The 23,451-nt window shown below is 37.0% G+C and overlaps 1 protein-coding gene across 9 annotated transcripts in view; it reads left to right on the forward strand.

Moving 5' to 3' along the window:
- The window catches only part of ADAMTS6 (ADAM metallopeptidase with thrombospondin type 1 motif 6), a 362,071-nt gene that overhangs the window by 255,867 nt on the left and 82,753 nt on the right, over nucleotides 1-23,451 (forward strand). For all 9 annotated transcript variants that reach the window (XR_010131756.1, XM_063700711.1, XM_055367654.2 and 6 more), the window contains one exon: nucleotides 17,851-17,953. Coding sequence is in view for 8 of the 9 variants with exons in the window: in XM_063700711.1 (XP_063556781.1) it covers nucleotides 17,851-17,953 (103 nt within the window). In the remaining variant the exon portion in view is untranslated. The remainder of the gene's footprint in view (nucleotides 1-17,850; nucleotides 17,954-23,451) is intronic.

A 23,451-nucleotide genomic window follows, 5' to 3' on the forward strand; every position in this document is an offset into this window, starting at 1 on the left:
AAGACTTGTCTATACTTACTGAATCCATTTCCTCTCTTCATATTATTTTTTCTAGAATTGCTCCTATCAGGTTTTTGCCTTGATCATTCTATGGAAATACTCTTGTTAAGTCACAGGTGATTTCCATGCTGTTAAATCTAATAGTCAATTCTAAGTCTTCAGCTTACTACTTCACTTTCAATAGGCTTCCAGGAAACTACAACATTTTAGTTGTTCTTTTACATTAATGCTTACTCCTCTTCCTCCTTCATTGGCTCCTACTCTTTTTTTTTTTTTTTTTTTTTTTTTTTTTTTTTTTTTTGAGACAGAGCCTTGTTCTGTCGGCCAGGCCAGGCTGGAGTGCAGTGGTGCCATCTTGGCTCACTGTAACCTCTGTGTCCCGGATTCAAGCAATTCTCCTGCATCGGCCTCCCGAGTAGCTGTATTACAGGTGTGTGCCACCACACCTGGCTAATTATATATATATATGTATATACACTTTTTAGTAGAGACTGGGGTTTCACCACGTTGGCCAGGCTGGTCTCGAACTCCTGACCTCAGGTGATCCACCCGCCTCGGCCTCCCAAAGTGCTGGGATTACAGGTGTGAGCCATCACGCCCGGCCAGTTCCTACTACTCTTTACTCTGACCTCAATGTTAGAGTACCCAGGAGTTAGTCAGTGGCCTGTGTCTCTGCTCTACCAATACTCCTTTCTTTGGTGATCTTATCTGGTTCCATTGCTTTTGTACCATTTATTTGCCATTTGACCCAAAATTTATATCTTCAGCCTGTACTTCTTTCATGAATTCCAGGTTCGTATCTTATATTTAAATAGACTTTTAATGGACGTCTAATGTTTAACATGTCCAACTGTTATCCCCAAAACATTTTCTCTACTCGTTCTTCCAGCAGTTTTTCCCATCTCAGATGTAACTCCATTTGGCTTACACCAAAAAATCCTAGAGTCTTTCTTGACACCTTTTTCTGTCTCATAGCTTATATCCAGTTCCTCAGGAAATCCCATTAGTTTTGCCTTCAAAGTATATGGTAGGTGCTGCCTAACTTCACTACTGCTGCTCTGGTCTAAGTTACCATTATCTTTCACAGGATTACTCTAATAGCCTTTTATGAGGATTCCTCTTTGCTATCCAGTCCTTGATATAGGAGGCAGAGTGAATCAGATTATCTTTTACTCAAAACCTCTCAATGGCTCCCCATTTTACTTAAATCCAAAGTCGTTACAATGGCCTGCAAGGTCTACACAATCTGGCTTTCATTACTTCTCTGAACTCATCTCTTACTATTTTCTTTCTCGTTATCTCTGCTCCAGCAACATAGGTCTCCTTCCTTAAACATGCCTGACATGCTCCTACCTTCGGGCTTTTGCAGTGACTATTCCCTTTGCCTTGTGTACTCTTCTCCCAAAATATCTGTGTGGTTAACTCTCTCGCCTCACCTTTACTCAACTGTCACCTTTTCAATGAGACCATTCTGAGTACTGAATTTAAAATTGCAACCCTCTCCACTCCCTACAACTCTAGGACTCCTAATCTTCCTTACCCTACTCTATCTTCCTTCCTTACCCTTCTATCACCTATATAGTTGATTTGTCATATTTAATTCTATTAAAATTGTATTTTGGAGTATTTTGGAATAATTACATGTAGCTTCAATTATGATGATCTTTTAGAGTTACCAGTATTATTTATTCGTTTGTTTAAAAAATAATTGAATGCCTATTGTATATTAGACCATGCTTGGGTGAGAAAGACAATCTCTGCCCTCAAAGAGATTACAAATTTATTGGGAAATCACTTAGGTACAGAAAATTATAATACAGAGTGGTAAGTGATATGATGGGATTCAGTATGGGATGCTATAGAAGTGCGTAGAATGGCACCTAACCTAATTAGGGACTTAAGGACTTTGTCCCACAGGAAGCTAGAGACATGAAGGGCAAATCTAAGGAGACCAGAAAAAAGTGACAATGAGAGCATCTTAGAAGGAAAATTAAGTGCAAGGCCTAGAGGCTAAGAAGTGTGATCTTTATCTTGGGACATTTGAAACCATTGAAAGAGCCTCAGATTGATGCTTTATATGAGAATGGATTGGTGAAAGACAAGATTACAACAGAACAATAAATCAAGAAAAATGTAAGGATATTGGTAAGAATGATTGAAGTGCTGAGCCATGGGCTCTGCGCTAGGAATAACAGTGGAGTCCAAAGAGGGCTAACAGGGAATAAATTAAGGACCTAACTTAAAAAGCCATAAAAATCAAAGAACCAGAATAGTAGGAAATACAGGGTGAGAGAGATAGAAGGTGAGGAGATCAGAGAATGAAATGTATTTGAATTAAAGATATGACAAGTGAGAATATTCTCAATGATGACAAATCTGGAGTGTGGCCATGGGAGTGTGTGCCTAACTTGACTGGAGGTAAAGGAGTTCAAAGAACTTAAGTCTTGAGAGGGGGACCTTTAACATATGGATATTAAAGTCACTCAGGATGCTACTGGAACTTAAAATATAGGGTAATACTGTGAACAGGCTATCAAACTCCTTAATAAATGAGAAAGCAAGGCACAGTGGCTTAGGCCTATAATCCCTGCACTTTGGGAGGCTGAGGCAGGCAGATCTCTTGAGTCCAGGAGTTCAAGACCATCCTGGGCAACATGGTGAAAACTTGTCTTAAGCAAAAAAAAAAAAAAGAGAGAGAGAAAAAGTGACCCTTATTTATTAAACCAGATAGGGGTGAAGCCAGATAGTGATTTGAAGCCAGATAGTGATTTGGATGAATGGTATGAATCTCAGAAGAATGGAAGTTTTATATAAGGGTAGAAGAACTGAATACCTATCTACAATATATCACACTTTTAGGTAGAAGTGAGAAAATCAAACCCACCTCTCAATTCCCAACTCATTCCATTATTATATAATTGTAGGGTTGGGCATACATTTAGAACCTAATGATATATGTATTATATACTGTAATGTGAATAATGGTAACAGGAAAAAAATGCCAAACATCTCAGCTTGTTGCATTTTATTCATGAGTTATGTGTTAGATGTTCAGATTGTAGAACTTACTGTTGGTGGGTTGAGATTTCTATTGCTATCTTTGTCTTCTGTTTCATCTTTCAGCAGATTATAAGGAGATACAGTTAACATAACTATATTATGGATACATATATATTTATGTTTTCTTCATTAATATTGACTCTACTAGCTCAGAACTTGAGGCAATTCTGCTGTCATACTAAAATGTATTTTCATGCTATCCAAGTTAATAAAGTTGTCTGAATGTAATTTTGTTTAAGCTGGGGCTTGCTTTAATGTAATCTAATATATAAAAATTTACCAAATACCTAATCTACACTAGCACTATCTAATAGAACTTTCTTCAGTGATGAAAATATTGTATGTGTGCACTGTCCAGCCCGATAGCCACTAGCCAAATGAGCTATTAAGGACTTGAAATGTTGCTAGTGCAGCTGAAGAACAGAAATTCTAAGTTTAATTAGTTTTAATTTGAACAGCCCCATGTGACTAGTGGCAACCATATAGGACAGTGCAGAGCTCGACAGTCTAGCTATGCAACAGAAAAATTCTCATTATAAAGAAGATTGTAAATTTTATGTGTAAAATTCTCAAAACAAATCACTGTTAGCTCATAAAGGGTTCACACCTGTAATACCAATTACTCAGGAGGTTGAGGTGGGAGTATCACTTGAGCCCAGGAGTTTGAGGCTGCAGTGAGCTATGATCACACCACCACACTACAGCCTGGGTGACAGTGAGACCCTGACTCAAAATAAATAAATTTTAAAAATTAAATTAAAAAATGAATAAATACATAAATAAATGTAGAGAGACTTCCATTTTTGGTCATGACAGACTAGGTTATTCTGACAAAATTTTTTTTAATTGCTCAGTAAGATTTTTTTTTTAATCATTTAAAAATTAGCAAAGAACTGACAAGATAATGAAGGGGATGCCAGGAGGTCAAATTCTATGAGAAAGGGGAACATAAAAAGATAAGTAGAGCATCCAAGCACCTAAAGTACTTCTGCCCTGATGATATTGACAGGAAGAGAAAAGATAAACTGTTCCAGTGTTGTTTCTTAAGTATTACGAAAGTTGTCCCCGGATCTCCTCCCCTGCTCCTCAGCAAATTTTTTTCAGGTTTTCAAACATCATATGCTCTCAGTCATAAGTGGGAGCTAAGCTATGAGGATGCAAAGGCATAAGAATGATGCAATGGACTTTGAGGGCTTGGGGGAAAGGGTGGAAGGGGAGTGAGGGATAAAATACTACACATTGGGTGCAGTGTCCACTGCAGAATCTCAGAAATCATCACTAAAGAACTTAGGCATGTAACCAAACACCACCTGTTCCCCAAAAACCTATTGAAATAAGAAAATTAAAATTAAAAAAAAATTTCTTGAAGTTTTATTTGCCAGGAGGTCACTGTGGCCACCCTTAAAGCAGCCATTGACAAAAGGAATGAGATTACCAGAATTGGTTTAGATTAATAGTGATTTGCCCTAAAATGGGGTTAGGGTCACCCCTCCTGAGAGGTAGATTCGTAAGCAAAATATCGAACTTCTGTTAGCAAGAAAGCAGAGAGTAATGGATAGTGGGTACGCCACAGGTGTCTACCTCAGAGCTATTCTAATTTCTATCTTTACTAGTAGAAGTAGTAGCCACAGATGTAGTGGTAGTAGTAGGAGCAACTGCTGCTGACATTTACTGAGCACTACTATGTACCAAACATATTATTGTAATCATATTCTCTTCCCATACTGAGAGAAGTTCTCCTCCTTTTTGTCAGTAGTGAGTTGGTTTGGTGGAGTATTTTATATTTCCATTCTTTCAACATAAATCTAGAAAAACTATGATAATATAAAGTTTTGGTATAGTTTGCTGTGTTACAAACTTGCTTCTGCAACACAAACTATCTTATATTTGATTGTTATTTTGTGATATTAAATAATATAGCAGTGGGAGTCAAACAACATCAGCATAGCTGAGGAGCAAATGAAAATTGGACTGCACATGATGACCATTCACCCCACATTCTTTTTTTTGCTCAGTTTGGCCACGTGCAGCGTCATAGGAGCCCTTATTATGTGTTTCTGCCTGTTCTTCCTACACTGGCCTCCTGTTTCTCTAACTCAGCAGTCTCAACTGATAAGCTTTCCTTATTTTTTTCAAGTTTTTAAAAAGATAAAATCTTACATTTACTCCAGTATTTCTTTGCTAGGAATTTGCCATGTGTTTAAAATATTGTGCTAGCATTTTATTAGAATTTTTTTCTTTTTGTTTTAATGCCCTGTCTTTGAATCGTCTGCCTCTAACCCAATTTTTCCCATATGCCTGCTATTTTTAGTGTGCAATTTTGCGGAAAGAGATTTTTCATGAATGCGTGTGTCATATTAGAGCAGAAGCGTCTACATTTTAAAAATCTATTCTAACAGCTTCTATTATATAACCTATGGAATTTAATAATAAATCATAAAAGTTGAGGTGATTGGAGTTAAGATTGAGTAATGTGGCCGGGCGTGGTGGCTCACTCCTGTAATCCCAGCACTTTGGGAGGCCAAGGTGAGTGGATCACTTGAGGTCAGGAGTTCGAGACCAGCCTGGGCAACATGGCGAAACCCCTTCTCTACAAAAAATACAAAAATTAGCTGGGCATGGTGGTGTGTGCCCGTAGTCCTAGCTACTTGGGAGGCTGAGGTGGGAGGATCGCTTGAGTGGGAGGATCGCTTGAGCCCAGGAAGTGGAGGTTGCAGTGAGCCGAGATCGCATCACTGCACCCCAGGCTGGATGACAGAGTGAGATCCTGTCTCAAAAAAAAAAAAAAAAAAAAAAAAGAGATTGAGTATTGTAAGCAAGACTTTAGTATTTTCCAGTTAACAAAGAATAGGTGTTACTATTGGAACGGTATGGTATTATGTCTGTGTTCTTTAAATTAACTTTGATGCTTTTTCTAAATGTGTAATAGTTTAAATGTTCTTTTTTCCAGTGATGCCCAGGTGTCTGTTATGTGTGAGCCACCCCAATTTAAAGGATTTAAAAGAATATACCTTTCTTTTATCAAACCAGCTTCCTGCCTTAGTATATATTTTACATAATTTAATACTATGCATATCACATTGAATGGTCTTATAAATAAGATTTGAAAGAAAACTTTCAAACTAGTTAACATTAATTTGACAGTCAAGGACTAGATAACAATTCATAAGCGTTTTTGGCTTGGTCATTTGCGATCCCAAAACTTTTCTTGAAACTTAATTAGAAGTAATACAATGAATAAGTTCAAATGATCCTGGAAGAATTTTCTAATCAGTGCTCAAAAAAACAAGATAATGTCAGATAGCCAAACAGCTGGAGAACGAGAGTTCTTTATTTATTTCCATGAATCTTTGAGACTTGCTGTGTGTTTTCTAATGTATGCTCAAAGTGTAAGTTACAATAGAAAATAGAAAATTTGCTGGGTACCATGGCTCACACCTGTAATCAATCCCAGCACTTTGGGAGGTGGAGGCAGGTGGATCGCTTGAGCCCAGGAGTTTGAGACAAGCCTGGGCAACATGGCAAGAGACCATCTCTACAAAAAATACAGAAATTAGCTGGGCATGATGGTGCATGCCTGTAGTCCCAGCTACTTGGGAGGCTGCAATGGGAGAATCACCTGAGCCCAGGAGGTTGAGGCTACAGTAAGCTGAGAGGCTCACTACCCTCCAGCCTGGGTGACAGAGACCCTGTCTCAACAAATAAAAAATAGAAAAAAAGAAACAGAAAAGAAAATAGAAAATCCAGAATATTAGGCTGATTCAACTGTGTTTAATAGATTTTACCTGAATTCCTTTTAGGACCTTGCAACCCATTCTACATAGCCCATGTAATATAGTAGTCTTGATCCTCTCATTTCTGTGGTTGAGTAGTTGGTGCTATGGATTACTGCATGGTTCTCATGGTTTTACATATAATAATAATAATTGTTATTAGTTATAACTCTCTGATTAGAGTTGTTAGCTTATAGCACTATATTAAAATCAAATCTAAAAAATATAATAAATTAGAAGATCAGAGGAAAAGGAAAATAATATAAATATATATAATTTAAAATATATATAAAATTGCCAGGCACAATGGCTCATGCCTGTAATCCCAGCACTTTGGGAGGCCAAGGCGGGTGGATCATGAGGTCAGGAGTTCAAGACCAGCCTGGCCAAGATGGTGAGACACCATCTCTACTAAAAATACAAAAAATTAGCCGGGCGTGGTTGCAGGCGCCTGTAATCCCAGCTACTCGGGAGGCTGAGGCAGGAGAATGGCTTGAACCCGGGAGGCGGAGGTTGCAGTGAGCCAAGATCGCGCCACTGCACTCCAGCCTGGGCAACAGAGCGAGACTCCATCTCAAAAAAAGAAAAAAAAAGATTGGTCACAAATTTTGCTCCGAGCTTCCTAGTAACCCAAGTAAAGAGACAAATGTTATCAGTTCTAAGATTCATAATGTCTTGTGGTCATGAGAAAAGGAGATACATCTGCAACCAAAAAGGAATACTTTATTATTTTGAAGCTTTGATATTCCTCCTATGTGGATCCCTACACTGGTGAATCAGATTGAAACATACAAGGCTTATAGGACTCTTTTTGCTTAGGTTAATGGAGAAATTAGGACCTAGAGTCAACATAGGCCAAGTAGTCTTAAAAAGTAGCAAGCACAAAAACAGTATATCTGCAGTTTCTTTCTAATGCTGATTTAATTTCTACCCCAAACACTTAAAAGGTATAGAAATGGTAGGAAGAGAAGAGAGCTCTTTGGTGGAAAGGGAACAGTGTTGCCATTAACCCCTATCCCTCTTAACCCGATTTCAAAGAAAAGATCCACAGAGATAGAAGAAGAAACTTATGAAGACAAAACTTTCATTCTAAGAATTTAAGAATAGATCAGAAAAGGATGTCAAGCTGTAAAATTGTCCTGCCCACTCTCAACAGCAACATAATTAGCCTAGATGCCGAAGGTATTCAGTTGCTAGACTCTGAGGCTGATTAGTTGCATCAGGATGTGTTGGATGGGCAGTTGGTTTCCTGCATCACTGTTTTTCACCCTAGAAAGTCTTCAAAAGCAGCTACACAAGGACCCTTTCTTTGATATACACATTATGGTCTCCAGGCTGGAATAACAGGTAAAGACAATAGCTGCAGTAGGAACAAATTAATATACTTTTCATCTTGAAGCTACTGAGAAACCAGGAGCATTTATTAAAGATATATAGGAGAACTGGATAAAATTTGGTCCTTCTATTAAGCCAGGAACTACAATAGAGTTTTTGGCATCATGAGCTAATCTAATAGACATGGCCTTGTGGAACCTGGGTTTGGAGGGCAGAATTTTATGGAACTCATAATGCTTGACAGTTCATTGACTGAGGACACACTTCTCGTTTTTGCACATAGAGATAAATGGTTGATTAGGTCCTGACAGTTTTTATAAATATGCAAAGGTAGAAACTAACATGATTTTCTGGCAGAGCCATTATGAAAAGTGAAGACCCCAGATCTGTGCTCAATCTTCTGAAAAATGTTTGCTTAGGAGCTGCTCAAAAATATACTTTTAATTATTATGTATATGGAATCTTCTTTTTACTTGCCTAAAGAACACTGACTACTAATCAGGCATTTCTGTTTTTCTGAACAATTTTTCATTCAAATGACTTAAAACTATCATGCAGAATGTTCTAAGAGGATACAAATTGATGTACATATTGTAACTATTTTAAGTAGCAGAAGTTAAAGGTTAGTGTTGTGAATACTAGAAAACTTACTTTTTGTAAGGAGTAAAAATATGGCTATATAAAGGTTATAAACCAAATTTTATATCAAAGCCTAAAGAAGAAATATTAGCTACTATGAAAAGGACTTTTCCACATTTCTAAAAGGAGTTTCCTCGTGCTTAGTTGTTTTCCAAAAACAAAATGATCTTTGTATTTTTCTTATTCCGTATTACTTGTGATTTGGTGTTTACTTGATAATATGATTATGATAGAACTTCTGGTGGAACATATAAGCTCCACTTTGGCTGGGATGGAAAGGCACATTATTCTTGCATATTAAACATTTGATTTCCCTTCTTTTGCATAAAAGCTATAAAAATATATGGAGGAAAAGCGTTTTCCAGGTCATTTGTGGTCTGTTCTAAGATTTAAGTATAGGTTATGTAGTACTTGGGTGTGTTCTCAGTCAGCTCTGCTAGAGGAGTATATTATTCAGCAATTTTTTTCCTTTTCAATGCATTGCCTAAGATCATTAAACAGTGTTTTTGCTTTGGTTGTGGCAGACAGGAAAATTATATATTTGGAAGTAGGATTGTGGTGAAAATAAAAGCATGCAGTTGGAAGTTAAATTAACTTGAGTGTGAATCCTGACTGTGACACATGTTGCTATTTGACCTTGGCAAATCACCTAACCTCTCTAAATTTCAGTTGACTCTTATATAAATAGGCTCTATGAAACTTGCAGAGTTGTTTGACAATTAAAAGAAGTAACATACATAAAACATCTAGTGCTATTCCTAGTACTTAATTGGTATTCAATACCTCATCAAATCTTCAAATCACTTTTCTGAAGAGGAAAGACAAGTATTTTTAAAAAGAGGAAACTAAAGCTTAGCAACAGGCTAGTGCTGTGAAAGAGATCCAGTAAAGCATGGAATTTCTATCTAGTGCTCTTAAAAGAGATGAAGCCCTTGGGAGGTGGGTGTGGCAAGGTAAGCTTTTCTGAAAGAATTGGGTCACCTTAGACATTGTCTTACTTCCAGTCTAACCTCACCAGATAGCTGAGAACCAGATAGCTGAGAACATTCTGAAACTACACATCTTGCCCTCAGGGAGAGTTGCAGGGTAAGTGAAAACAAGGTACAGAGTTGATCCATTGATGAACAGTGTTATAATCATGTCTTAAATTATAATTAGAAAACAAATATGTGTCAACCACTTTATTCTTATAAACATACTTTATATATGTTACTGGTAGAAGGTATGCGAGTTACCAGTGGTGAATTCCTATGGGTCTGCAGCAACCTCAATTCTTGCCTCCTCAGAAGAAAGAATACAACTGAGGGGCATAAGGCAGAAAAAGAGACTGAGGCAAGTTTCAGAGCTGGAGCAGAAGTTTATTTAGTTTATTTAAAAGGCTTTAGAACAGGAAAGAAAGGAAAGGATGCTTGGAAGAGACTGCACCAAGGTCAAGTGCAGTGTTTAACCTTCATCCTAGAACTTAATAGGCTGGCCCCTTTCTCATGATTCTTCCCTTAGGGTGGGCTGCCCACATATGCAGTACCCTCCTGCCCTTGGGAGGTGAGCATTCCCAATGTGTTTAGGAAGTTGTACGCATTTTCATCTGAAGCTTTTCTTCCTTTTTCTGGTGGAGTGACCCTGGAAGGTCATACTCCACCATTTTGTCTCTTAATGTGCATGCCCAGGAAGTTGCTTCTCCCCAGCACTTGCATTCAGTTAACACTTTAGTGCAACAGGTGTGGACCATCAGGAAATGGCCTCTCCCTGGCGCCAGCTGCCAGTTTATCACTTTTAGAGAGGCAATATAATAATTGCCAAACTGTCACCTGACATTCCTAGTGGGTGGAGGACAGCCCTTTCCTACCCTGCTCATGCCTATCTAACTACCTGTAACATACGCACAGACAGACACGCGCGCACACACACACACACGGCAAAAAACAGGAACAATATCTTGGTAATCTTTCTTAAGTTAATATGAATTTTATGGTGTATTTATATATTTATGATATATTGTGTATATATTTATGGTATATTGTATTTATTATGTTTTGAGAAATAAGGACTAGGTTTTAAGCACAAAATAGAGCTTGTTTGTTTATTTTGTGCTTTAAAAATACTTTTAAAAATTACAAAGTAAAAGTTTGTTTCTTAACCTTTTTTTGGAGACAGAGTCAGGCTCTGTTGCCCAGGCTGGAGTGCAGTGGTGTGATCTGGACTCACTGCACCCTCTGCCACCCAGGCTCAAGCAATCCTCTCACCTCAACCTCCCAAGTAGCTGGGACTACAGGCATGCACCACCATACCCGGCTAATTTTTGTATTTTTTGTAGGGTTTTGCCATGTTGTCCAGGCTGGTCTCAAACTCCTGAACTCGAGCGATCCACCCTGCCTTGGCTTCTCAAAGTGCTGGGATTACAGGAGTGAGCCATTATGCCTGACCTGTTTTTTAATGTGTTTATAAGCTCAGGGAAAGAGTTTTGCTGTAGGTAGATGGCATTTTAATTAAATTCAGACTATTTAAGGCATATACAAGTAACTTTAATTTTTAAAACCTGCATAGAAGATTATAGTATCAAGCATGACACTAGATTCAAGTTTGTCTGGACAATGTGGGTTATCTGCCCTTGTTTTCTTTTGCTTTAAAAGTAAATATATAGTGAAAAAAAATCAGAAACTATTTGGGAGAAAAAAGAGAAGAAAGTTGAATAAAAACTGAGGTTGAGATGCTTCACTACAGGCATTGACCACTAAATTTAACTGTATTTGAATGCCCTAGTATGAATTACTTTATCAGTACTATCTGATAACTAGGGAGTCAGGAAATTTGTTTGCAACTTTTAAAAGAGGGTATAGAAGCAAGGCTTTTGTTAGCGCATGTGGTACCTTTGTGTAATTTATAAAAAGATGCCTATCTGGGTGAACACATAAAAATGTATCCTTTCACAGTGCCTTGTCAAGTGCATGACTTGCTAAGCAGGGCAGGGGTTGGATTTCAAACTCCCTCAACAAACGGGACAATCTACTAAGAATATGTTGTTTTCCTGTAGAGGAAGAAGAAAATGAAATTTTGGAAGTGTTGAAGGTTGATCTAGTGTAACAGGGATGACGCAAGAGTGAATTTGGTATGAAAGCAAAAGGAAGAAGCAGAAGGTGGAAAAGGAGTAGAGAAAGGAAGCAGATGAACAGAAGACCAGTTTTGCTCAGTTTGCAATTTTCCCTGAGGCCATAGGAGTCATTCTATCCTTCCAGCCTGCATATCTTCCTTTAGAGGAGGAGAGGAAAGGAAAGGGAAAGGGACAAAGGCATTTTCGTTCTTGGCTGTCTTATCATATTACCAATAAGAAATGATACATCATTTTCAGAATTTTCCTCATTTTCAAGACATTTTGATGTGTATTTCTCTTGAAGGTAAGAGTTTTGGGGGTATATTTTGCAAATGAAAAAAAGGCACAAAAAGGATTGGGGACTTGCCAACGTCACCCTATTCTTTGGGACAAAACCAGGATTAGAACCCCAGTAATAGAAATGCCACTAAAAAGTTTGTAAGCAGAAGCTAGATTTCTTTCTGTAGCAACTTTTAGGCCTCAATGAATTATTCCTTTTTTTAGATTTGTCTACCAGTACAAAGTGTTGAGTTTAGTCAGAAGGAGATACTTCTAAACAAGATAGTTGGAAGACTATTGTTAAATTATACAGATCTCTGGGAAAGAGAGTGGTGATAAAGATGCTATTATTAATTTATTTCTTTGAAAATACTAAGATCTAAAGATGCTGAGACCTGCAGCTTTGCTCTCCAGATTTATGTGGGGCCCTGCTAGTTTGTTTTTTAAAGGAGAAGATGCTTGGTGAGTGTTAGCACTAGAAAGCTGAAAATCTGTCAGGCTTTTACTTTAAATATCTGTTGCTTATGCCCACTGCTTTCTGTTATGGTTTCTGCATAGTGTCAGCATTTATTATCCTTAAGTAATTTAAAAAGCATTATTCTTTAAACCCGCTACTACTCCTAAACAAAACAAAAATGTATTTTACGTAATTTTTCCTTAAGGAATTCCTCTTTCACTCTCATTTTTTCAAACCAGCATATATAATTCCAACTGAGTCTATTTTTAATCAACGCAAATTCAGAGCATTCCCTGATGGAATGAAATCAGGAAAGCAGAATATTGGCTGATGTATTCTAGAAACAATGGCATGGAATCAAGTCCCCAAGTCTACTTCAATTCCCTGAAGCCTTTCCATTCTCTATACTATTCTGTGAACACCCTGAATACACTCCTGCCTCAGGGCCTTTGGATTTACTGTGTTCTGGAAGATTCTTTTCACAGATATGTACATAAATCATTCCTTCAGTTTCTTTTCACTCTCCACTTGAATGCCACCTTATCAGAGAGGATTTCTCTGATCATACTGTTTAAAACAACTTCCCTCCCACCTCACTGTCAATCTCCTTATCTTGCTTTATTTTTCTTCTTTCTCATCTCCAACTAGAGTAAACTCCGCGAAAGCAGAACTCTAATCTATTTGGGTTTTGTTTTTCTGTAACCCTGCAGCCTAGATTATATCTGCCAGCTATTAAGCATTGTATTAATACTTGCTAAAATGAGAAGATACTTAAGGCCTGTCCTTGCTGCCTTGTTTTAAGAGGACTAACAGGGCCGGGCACGGTGGCTCACGCCTGTAATCCCAGCACTTTGGGAGGCCGAGGCGGGCGGATCACGAGGTCAGGAGATCGAGACCATCCTGACTAACACGGTGAAACCCCGTCTCTACTAAAAATACAAAAAATTAGCCGGGCGTGGTAGTGGGCGCCTGTAGTCCCAGCTACTCGGGAGGATGAGGCAGGAGAATGGCGTGAACCCGGGAGGCGGAGCTTGCAGTGAGCCGAGATCGCGCCACTGCACTCCAGCCTGGGCGACAGAGCAAGACTCCGTCTCAAAAAAAAAAAAAAAAAAAAAAAAGAGGACTAACAGTAAGTTATGATGTGCCCATAGGAAAGCCATCAAGGTCCAGATACCTTTCAGTTTAGGGTAAGATTTGTTCAGTGTGGATCCAGAAGAAAGGAGAAGGATAATTGGGTTATAGGACGGCAGGTTTTGACTGAAAGTAAGGAAGAACCTGCGAATAATTGCAGCTGTTTGAAAAGTGTTTGATCTTTTTTTCTGTAGATGTTTATATAGATTGTATGACCGCTTTGGAGATAATTATAGAGGAAATCCAAGCATCTTATGCAAATTAGATTATGTCACTTCTAACCTGAATTCTTAAAAGGTATGATTCTATATTGACTGAGAAATTAATAATTGAGTTTGGTTCTGTGAAATGCTGCCAAACAAATATCTCTATATTATGTTAACACCCTATACCGGGGTTGGCAAATTGTACCTCTCGGGCCAAATCTTATTGGTTAACTCTTTTTGTAAGTATTTTTATTGGAACACAACCATGGCCATTTATTTACATATTGTCTATGGCTTCTCTCACACTATAATGCACAGTTGAGTAGTTGCAACAGAGACACATGGCCTGCAAAGCCTAAAATATTTACTATGTGGACCTTTAGAGGTAAAGTTTCACAACTTCTGCCCTAAAGCGAAAAAATATTATATGGAAACCTATCTTTATTCAGTTTTCCAAGTAGTTCATGATGATGATGATGATAACTGTTGCATCAATTAAAATTTAACTATAATATAATAGACCACTCTGACTATTAAAATAGAGGGAATTTAATGCAGGAAATTGATTACATGGATGATGAGAGTCTGATTAGTTCCTTCCAGGAAGATACGTAAGAGGTAGTTTTGTCAGAGCCCAGAGGCTAGAATCACACAGCAGAAGCTGGAATCATAGGGTAGAAGGGTAGGGAGGATGGAACTGTTACCTGAAGATGGAGCTACAAAAAAGATTCTTCTTCTGCCTGAGATGCTGCCCAAGGCACAGAGGAAAGGAGAAAAATACCCTGGCTTCTCCACCTAGTGCCTCCCATTACCTGAACCCAACCATAAGTCAGCTGACAAAAAAGCCTGGGAAGTGGAGCTTTCAGGGTTTGTTCCCCTAAAATACAGAGCAGAGTAGAAGAGTAAGGAATGAGTGTAAGGACATCTGCGTAGCTGCTAATAATTATTAAGTGCTACCTTAGGCCAGGTCCAGAGCTAAACAGTTTGTGTGAATATGTTGCCTAGGAAGTAAATACGAGTATTACCCCCAGTTTATAGATGAGGCTTAGACAAGTAAATTTCTCAAGGCCGTGAATTAAATAAATGACCAAATTAGACATAATCCAGGTCTGCCTTACTCCAAAACTCTTGCTTTTATCCCTCTCATTTTACAAGTGAGAAAAAACGTAATTTGGAAAGATAAGAAACTTGCATCTGGTTAATGACAGGGCCAAGTCTAGAACCCAAATTGTTCCTATTAGGTTTTTGTACATTTTAAGGAAGCTAAAACCTGTAATGCTATTATTGTAGCATTTGGAGAGTGTCCAGAGGAGACTCCCACACTTATCGTGAAAGTATCCTTGTACGCTGAAACTATTACTAAGCAACCTTTCTGTACCCCAGTTTACTTCATTGTAAAATGAGATTATTAATTATATCTACCTCAAAAGAGTGTTGAGAAGGAGTATATAGATAATATATCTAAAGATCCCGGAACAGTGTGCCACATAATAAGTACTTAGTAAATACTAGCTCACTATTGTTATTGTTAATCTTTTTATTATGCTCACCCTGAGAGTGGTTATCACAGGAAAAAAGTGGATCAAAAATGTCATGAAATGTTATCAAGTGCTTCATTGAATAGTAATATCCTCATATTGGACATTTTATTTTTCTTCCATTTAGGAGAATTGTTAGAAGATACTGAAAAATTGCATTTTTGTTTTGTTTGCCTTTAAGCGAACGGCCTTCATGATGTCTTAGTTTTTTAATTCAAGGTCTTTTTAATGTACCAGTGCTTATACATGTGAAATATCATTTCCTCTTATGCTTCTATATAGTTCATCTCTTTCATCTAGGTTGGCCTTTTTCCAACCATTCCCAATATGTGAACTTTTCCTTCCTATTCCCATGGCTTTTCTTGGCTTCATTCTTAATAGTCTCCCACTCCCCGACAAGTCCTTTTTCTTTCTTAACTAGAACAATTTCTATAATACTTTGGTACCTGCTGAAGATGTTTTTCTTAACTGATATATCCCTAGCTAATCATAGGACACATTTATATTTCACTTGTATCCAGCACATATAGACAATCTGTAACATGCTGTCATATGCTATATATATTGCTTGAGATGGTTCTTTTTTCATGGTCGTTTTTCCATTTGTGTCTTGTTTTTCTAACAAAGTTGAAAGCCATGCTTGGATGAACTTTAGGTGATTGGTGCTTTATAAATACTTAAGTGCTGTGTGAAAACTTATAGCTAGAGTTCAAATTATTTGTTTGTTTTTTTTGTTTTTGAAATCGTTATTTGCTTTTAAAAGTAGTTTGCTGCATGACAAAAGTCACTAACAACTTTAGTCCTTGTGTGGGATTCACTAAAAATAGCTTGAAAAGTCAAGGATTCCTTTAACCTAGAGCACTCTGAAGATCCAAAGATTAGCAGACCAGGAAAAAAAAGACCCTGAAAACATATCCTTCCAGCCTGATACACCTACTAGCCTATGGTAAATATTTTTCATTTTTTTTAAAGGCAAGCAAGAAGGTAATTTGACAAGATTAATCACTAGATTTGGCATTGGAATGTCATATTTTAATGTGCTAAAAACATTTTAAAATGCAGGGCTCATAACAGAGTGTGAACCTGCTGCCACTATTTTCAGAATCTGAGGCTTTGGACTTGATGTGGTGAAAATTGAACCGTATTATATAGGAAGTAATGATGACCATGCAAATATTTGCACATCGTGGTCTATTGTTATTGCATATTCTTGTAAGTGACCATTTACAATATACTGTCCTCAGAAAACTATATAAAGCAAACACAGAGATCTAAGGGAGGGTAGTAAAAAGCCTCAAAACAATCTCTGAGTGTGCCTGTAACATACTTGTTATTTATTCCCAATTCAGAATTTTCTCTAGTGACATATTCTTTTTTTCCATATTTAAGGAGAATATTTTCTGTCAGTCTTTCAAAATCAATATGTTTAGTTTTTAAGTACTACAGCTGTTGAACTTCACAAGATGAGTCAAATTAAGTCACATCACTCAAACACTATGAGCTTTATAATTCTTTGTGAACTTAAAGGTGGAGTTTAGGATGACCCTGTGGTATATAGAATCTAGAGCTAGCTGGATTGGCAGGATTTTTCTCTTTAAAAAACTTCAGAAGCATTTCTGAATAGAAGGAACATTTCCAACTTTTAAAAACAGATAATCCTTTTTTCACCCTCTTAACATCCCTCTCCACACCTCAAACAAATGTACATGTTTTGGGCCATTTTGTATTTTATTTTCTGTGATGTTAATAAATTAAATGTAAATCATAATAAGTCCAAATCCCTTTAATTTCAAGATGTTTATACTTGAGGTCTAGCATTTTGCCTACTTTATTCCTCATTTAAAGTATGGTTTTTGTCAAGGCTAAACAGTAAATAGCTATAGTAGTAGGAGTCCAAACCACAATTAATAGGGCTGAATGTTGTTACAAACCTGCTTCTTGATTTTTTAAAATAAAGATCAGGGAGTAGCTATGGCAACTGGACCTCAAATACTATTACCACAAAGGATTTTGTGTTTTAATTTCTTCATCTAGGTTTTATGTGTCTTTATAAGGAGATACCTGATGGACTACAAAGAGGATTATGACATGTATCCAACTGTAAATTTATAGGGAAATTGTGTAACGCTTTGTTTAAATTACTTCAGTTATATCTTCTATAGTTAAGATTATAATTCACACACTTCAATCTGAATACGGATTGTAAAACAGTAAAGCAAATGCCAGAATTATAGCCACAGAGTTAGGTAGTGAGTTAATTTGATGGAGTTCATTTTAGGGACATTGTCCCTTGCTTTTGGTATTTTCCAACAATGGTACCATTTATGATTTTATTTTATTTTAGCCATGCCCTTTGGGTTCCCGAGATTTTCGAGAGAAACAGTGTGCAGACTTTGACAATATGCCTTTCCGAGGAAAGTATTATAACTGGAAACCCTATACTGGAGGTAATGTATAACCTGACGGAGCATTCATGCTTGAGCACTTTGCAAATATCAAAGAATATACAAATACATACAAACACATGCATACATTCATGTACATACTAGTTAAAATTAGTGTTTGCCAACAAAAGCAGGGAAATGCTTATAGTACTATAAAGGCTTCATGGTTTATTTGCCCTGTAATAAGGTTTATATATTAATACAAATGATTGGAAATCATTTCTTAAAACCTAATTATGTTTAACAAGGTATAAAATTCCTTGAAAGGATATCTGGACATCAAAACCATGTAGTATTTTTTGAGTTCTGCTTGAGGCTTCCTTAGGGTATATGTAAGTTACATTATAATCTTTAAATGTTTGCAATTATCACCCTAAAACAAGTTATAAGAATATAAATCAGGAAACTCTGTGTTGTTGCTTAGTCAAAGGCCAAGATTATTGTTATTCTTTTTCAGAGTTAGAAAACATTTTTGCTCTTTAATTTGGGCATGTATCAGGCACTGATTGTTCAATAAGTAGAAGTATTTTACACTCCCAAAATATAAATTACATTTTGTTGAAAATTTCTCTTGGAGGCCAGGCATAGTGGCTTATTCCTGTAATCCCAGCACTTTGGGAGGCCGAGGCAGGTGGATCACCTGAGGTCAGGAGTTCGAGATTAGCCTGGCCAGCATGGCAAAACACCGTCTCTACTGAAAATACAAAAATTAGCCGGGCATGGTGGCATGTGCCTGTAGTCCCAGCTACTTGGGAGACTAAGGCAGGAGAATCACTTGAACCCAGGAGGCGGAGGTTGCAGAGAGCCAAGATCACGCCACTGCACTCCAACCTAGGCAACAGAGTGAGACTCCATCTCAAAAAAAAAGGAAATATACTCTTAAGATAAGTTTACTGTTTGCTTGCTTTTCCAGTATCTTATATTAACAGAATTTTATAGTGACAACTTTATATTTACCACCAAGATTCTACCATTAACATTTTACTATACTTTCTTCATACATGTCTGTTCTTCTCCCTATCCATTTATTAATCCATCGTACTTTTTGATGTATTTCAAAGTAAATTGCAGTCATTAATGTACTTTCCTCTAAGTACTTCAGCATGGTAACATTATCCACAGTTCAATTATTTGTTTACTTTTTTCTGTTAAGGCAAGATTATGTACAGTGACATGCAAAATTTTAACTATGCTTTCTCTGGTTTTTGACCAATGCACACACTTAAAAAATCCTATTGAGATATGGAACATTGGCTTTACCTCCAAAATTCCTCTAATCTTTGCCTTAGTCAGTTTGGACTGTAATTACAAGTTACCATAGACTGGAGATCTTAAAATAGAAATTTATTTCTCAGTACTGGGGGCTGGAAATCCAAGATCAAAGTGTCAGCATGGTTAGAGTCTGGTGAGGGCCCTCTTCTGGGTTGTGAACTGTTGTTTTCTCATTGTATCCTCATGTGGCAGAAAGTATGGGGAAAAGAGCTCTCTGGGATCCTTCTTATAAGGCTACTATTCCCATTCGGAGGGCTCCACTGTCATGACCTAGTTACCTTCCAAAGGCCTCATCTTCAAATTGGCTATTAGGATTTCAACATACAGGTTTTGGGGGGACACAAACATTCAGTCCATAAAAGTCATTATAGTCCTTTGCAGTCAATAGTTGCCTCTCCCTACTCCTCCTAAGAGACAACCATCATTCTGACTTTTTTTCTCACCATAGTTTAGTTTTGCCTGTTCCAGAGCTTCATACTGTGTTGTAAATCTTCTTTAAGCCTAATGTTTTTGAGATCTATCTACATTGCTGTATATAGAAGTGGTTCACTCTAGCCAAGCGCAGTAGCAGACACCTGTAAGCCCAGCTACTTGGGAGGCTGAGGCGGGAGAATCACTTGGGTTTAGGAGTTCTCTTAAAAAAAAATAGTTTATTCTTTCTTATTGCTGAGCAGTATTCCATCATAATAACCAGTTTTTCCATTCTGCTGTGATGGACACCTGGGTTGTTTCTAGTTTTTAGCTGTTACGAGTAAACTGCTATGAACATTTGTGTAGTATCATTTTGTGAGCATATGTTTTCATTTTACTTGAGTAAATACTTAGGAGTAGAATTGCTGGACAATAGATTACATGTGAATTTAGTTTAGTTTTAAAAGAAACTGCCAGATGTTTTTCCAAAGTGATTGTAGCGTATTTCACTCTCACCGACAATGTCTGAGGGTTCTATTTGTTGTGCATCTTTGTCAATGTTTGGTCTTTTCAGTCTTCTTCTGGTGGGAGTAGAGTGGTATTTCAGTGAAATTTCCATTTCCATTTTCGGATGATAATGTTAAGCATGTTTTCATATATTTATTGGCCATTATATATCTCCTTTTGTACTGTCTATTCAAATCTTTTGCCTATTTTTAATTGGGTTGTTTTACCTTCTCAAGTGGTAGTCATTTATAAGTTTTACAAATGTTTTGTCACATTCTGTGGCTTTCCCATTGCTTTTTAAATGGTGTTTTTATCCATATAAGCTTTTAATTTTTCTGTTTTTAATTCCAATTTTTAAATAATTTTTCTTTCTGGTCATTGTGTTTTGTGTCCTAAGGAATCTTTGCCTACCTCAACTTAAGAAAATATTTTCATATGTTTTCTTCCAAAAGTCTTATTGTTTAGTCCTTACATTTACATCTATGATCTATCTCAAAATAATTTTTGGTATGATTTGTATCTGTAGTATATTTATGGATTTTCTGTTTTGTTTTGTTTATCTGTCAGTCCTGTGCCAGTACTACACTGACTTGATTACTATAACTAGAGTATAGTCATGAACACAGTTAGTTTTCTTTTTTATATACATTAAGTTCTAGGGTGCATGTGCACAATGTACAGGTTTGTTACATATGTATACGTGTGCCATGTTGGTGTGCTGCACCCATTGACTCGCCATTTACATTAGGTATATCTCCTAATGCTATCCCTCCTCCCTCCCCCTACCCCACAACAGTCCCCGGTGTGTGATGTTCCCCTCCCTGTGTCCAAGTGTTCTCATTGTTCAATTCCCACCTATGAGTGAGAATATGCGGGAACACAGGTAGTTTAAGTTCCATTAACTTTGATGTTTTTTATAAGAGTTCTTCCAATATGCTAACTGATTTGCATTTTCATGTAAATTTTTGCATCAGTTGTTAATGTCCGCAGAAAAACCTGCTGGACTTATGAATGGTGTTATGTTGAATCTATAGATCAATTGAGGGAAAAACTGAGTATTAAACCCTATTGAATTTTACAATTTTTGAAGATGGTATGTCCCTCAATTTATTTATGTCTTTAATTTCTCCCAGCCGTGTTTTTCCTTTAAGTGTAAGGTCCTGCATGTGCTTTACTAAATCGATTCCTGAGTAATTTATGGTTTTGACACTATTGTTAATAAAACTTTTGAAAATTCCATTGATATTTGTATATTAACTTTGTATTCTGTGACCTTGATAAATTCCCATATTCCTTTTTTTTTTTTGAGACAGGGTCTGGTTCTGTTGTCCAGGCTGGAGAGCAGTGGCGCAATCTCGGCTCACTGAAACCTCCACCTCCTGGGCTCAAGTGATCCTTCCACCTCAGCCCCCTGAGTAGCTGAGACTACAGGCGCACACTGTCACGTCCAGCTAGTTGTATTTTTTGTAGACACAGGGTTTCACCATGTTGCCCAGGTTGGTCTCCAACTCCTGGGTTCAAGTGATCCACATGACTCGACCTCCCAAAGTGTTGGAATTACACAGCCAGCCTAAATTCCCATATTCTAATTGTTTTACAGATGCTCAGAATTTTTTTGATAAACAGTCATGTTGTCCTGAAATAGAGACAATCTATTTGAATCTTTATGCCTTTTATTACATTTTCTTGCCTTAATGCACTGGATTGGGCCTAGAGTATAATTTGTACATGTATTGATTATATTTTTTATTCTTTATCCTATTAATATGCTGAGTGACCTGATAGATTTGACAATCTCAAACCAAGATTTTTTTTTTGAGAGAGAGTCTTGCTCTGTTGCCAAGGCTTTAGTGCAGTGGTGTGATCACAGCACACTGCAGCCTCAACCTCCTGGGCTCAAGCATCCTCCCACCTCAGCCTCCTGAGTAGCTGGGACTGCAGGTGTGTGCCACCATGCCTGGCTAATTTCTGTATTTTTTGTAGAGATGGGGTTTTGTCATGTTGCCCTGGCTGGTCTCCAATGCCTGGGGTCAAGCAATCCACCCATCTCAGCCTCCCAAAGTGCTGGGATTACAGGCGTGAGCCAACAGGCCCAACCTCAAACCAAGCTTATATTTCTAGGATAAACCCCATGTGATCATGATGTATTTTTTTATGTGTTATTGTATTTAACTTAATTGATAATGTTTTATTGTGGATATTTGCATCTGTATTTAAATTTGTAAATATTTTTCTTGTAATTTGTAAATATTCTTCTTATGATGTCTTTGATAAGTTTTGGTATCAGATGCATTCTGGTTTCCAAAAATAGAATCTTTATTTATTTTTAAAAGAATTTTAGGATTGGTGTTATCTCTTCCTTAGAATAGATTTCACTCGTAAAACCAGCCAGGCTTGATATTTTCTTTGTGAAAACCTGTTATTAAAAATTTAACTCCCTTAAGAGAAAAGGGCTATATGGTTGTTTTATTTTATTTTATTTTATTTTCTTGTGGAGTTTTCTCTTTTTTTTTTTTTTTGAGACAAGGTCTTCCTCTGTCGCCCAGGCTGCAGTGCAGTGGCCCAATCATATCTCGCTGCAGGCTCAATCTCCCGAGCTCAAGAGATCCTCCCTCCTCAGCCTCCTGAGTAGCTAGGCACCACGCTGGGCTAATTAATTTTTAATTTTTATTTTTAGTAGAGACTACATCTTCCTATGTTGTCTAGGCTGGTCTCAAACTCCTAAGCTCAAGGGATTCTTCAATCTGAGCCTGCCAAAGTACTGGGATTATAGGTGTGAGCCACCATGCCTGGCCTTGTTTCAGTTTTTTATTTTGTGTCTTTAAGAAATTTATGTTATATCCATGTGGTCCAGTTTATTGACATAAAATTGATCATAACATTCTCTTGTTATGCCGTTTAATATTAATATTTATAAAATATGTAGTGATGTATGCTTTCATTTCTGGTATTGATAATTTGTGTTTTCACTGTTTTTCTTGGTCAGTCTTGTTTGGGATTTATCAATTTTATTGATATTTTCAAAGAACCAAATTTTGGCTTTGGTACTCTTTTCTGTAATTTGTCTTTTTTCTAGCTTATTAATTTTTGCTCTTATAGTTATTATTTTCTTATTTATTTTCAGTTTCTTTCGCTCTTTTACATTTCCAAAATTTGATGTTATATTTTATAGGTTTTAATTCAAAGTATTTTATTTACATTGTGAGTTCTTTGACCTCTGGGTTACTTAGAACTGTTTTGTTTTAATTTCCAAATATTTGAAATTTTCTAGAAGTTTTTGTTGTTCATATATAATTTAATTGTATTAAGAT

This window comes from Gorilla gorilla, chromosome 19 (assembly GCF_029281585.2).
Source record: "Gorilla gorilla gorilla isolate KB3781 chromosome 19, NHGRI_mGorGor1-v2.1_pri, whole genome shotgun sequence".
Classification (NCBI taxonomy): domain Eukaryota; kingdom Metazoa; phylum Chordata; class Mammalia; order Primates; family Hominidae; genus Gorilla; species Gorilla gorilla.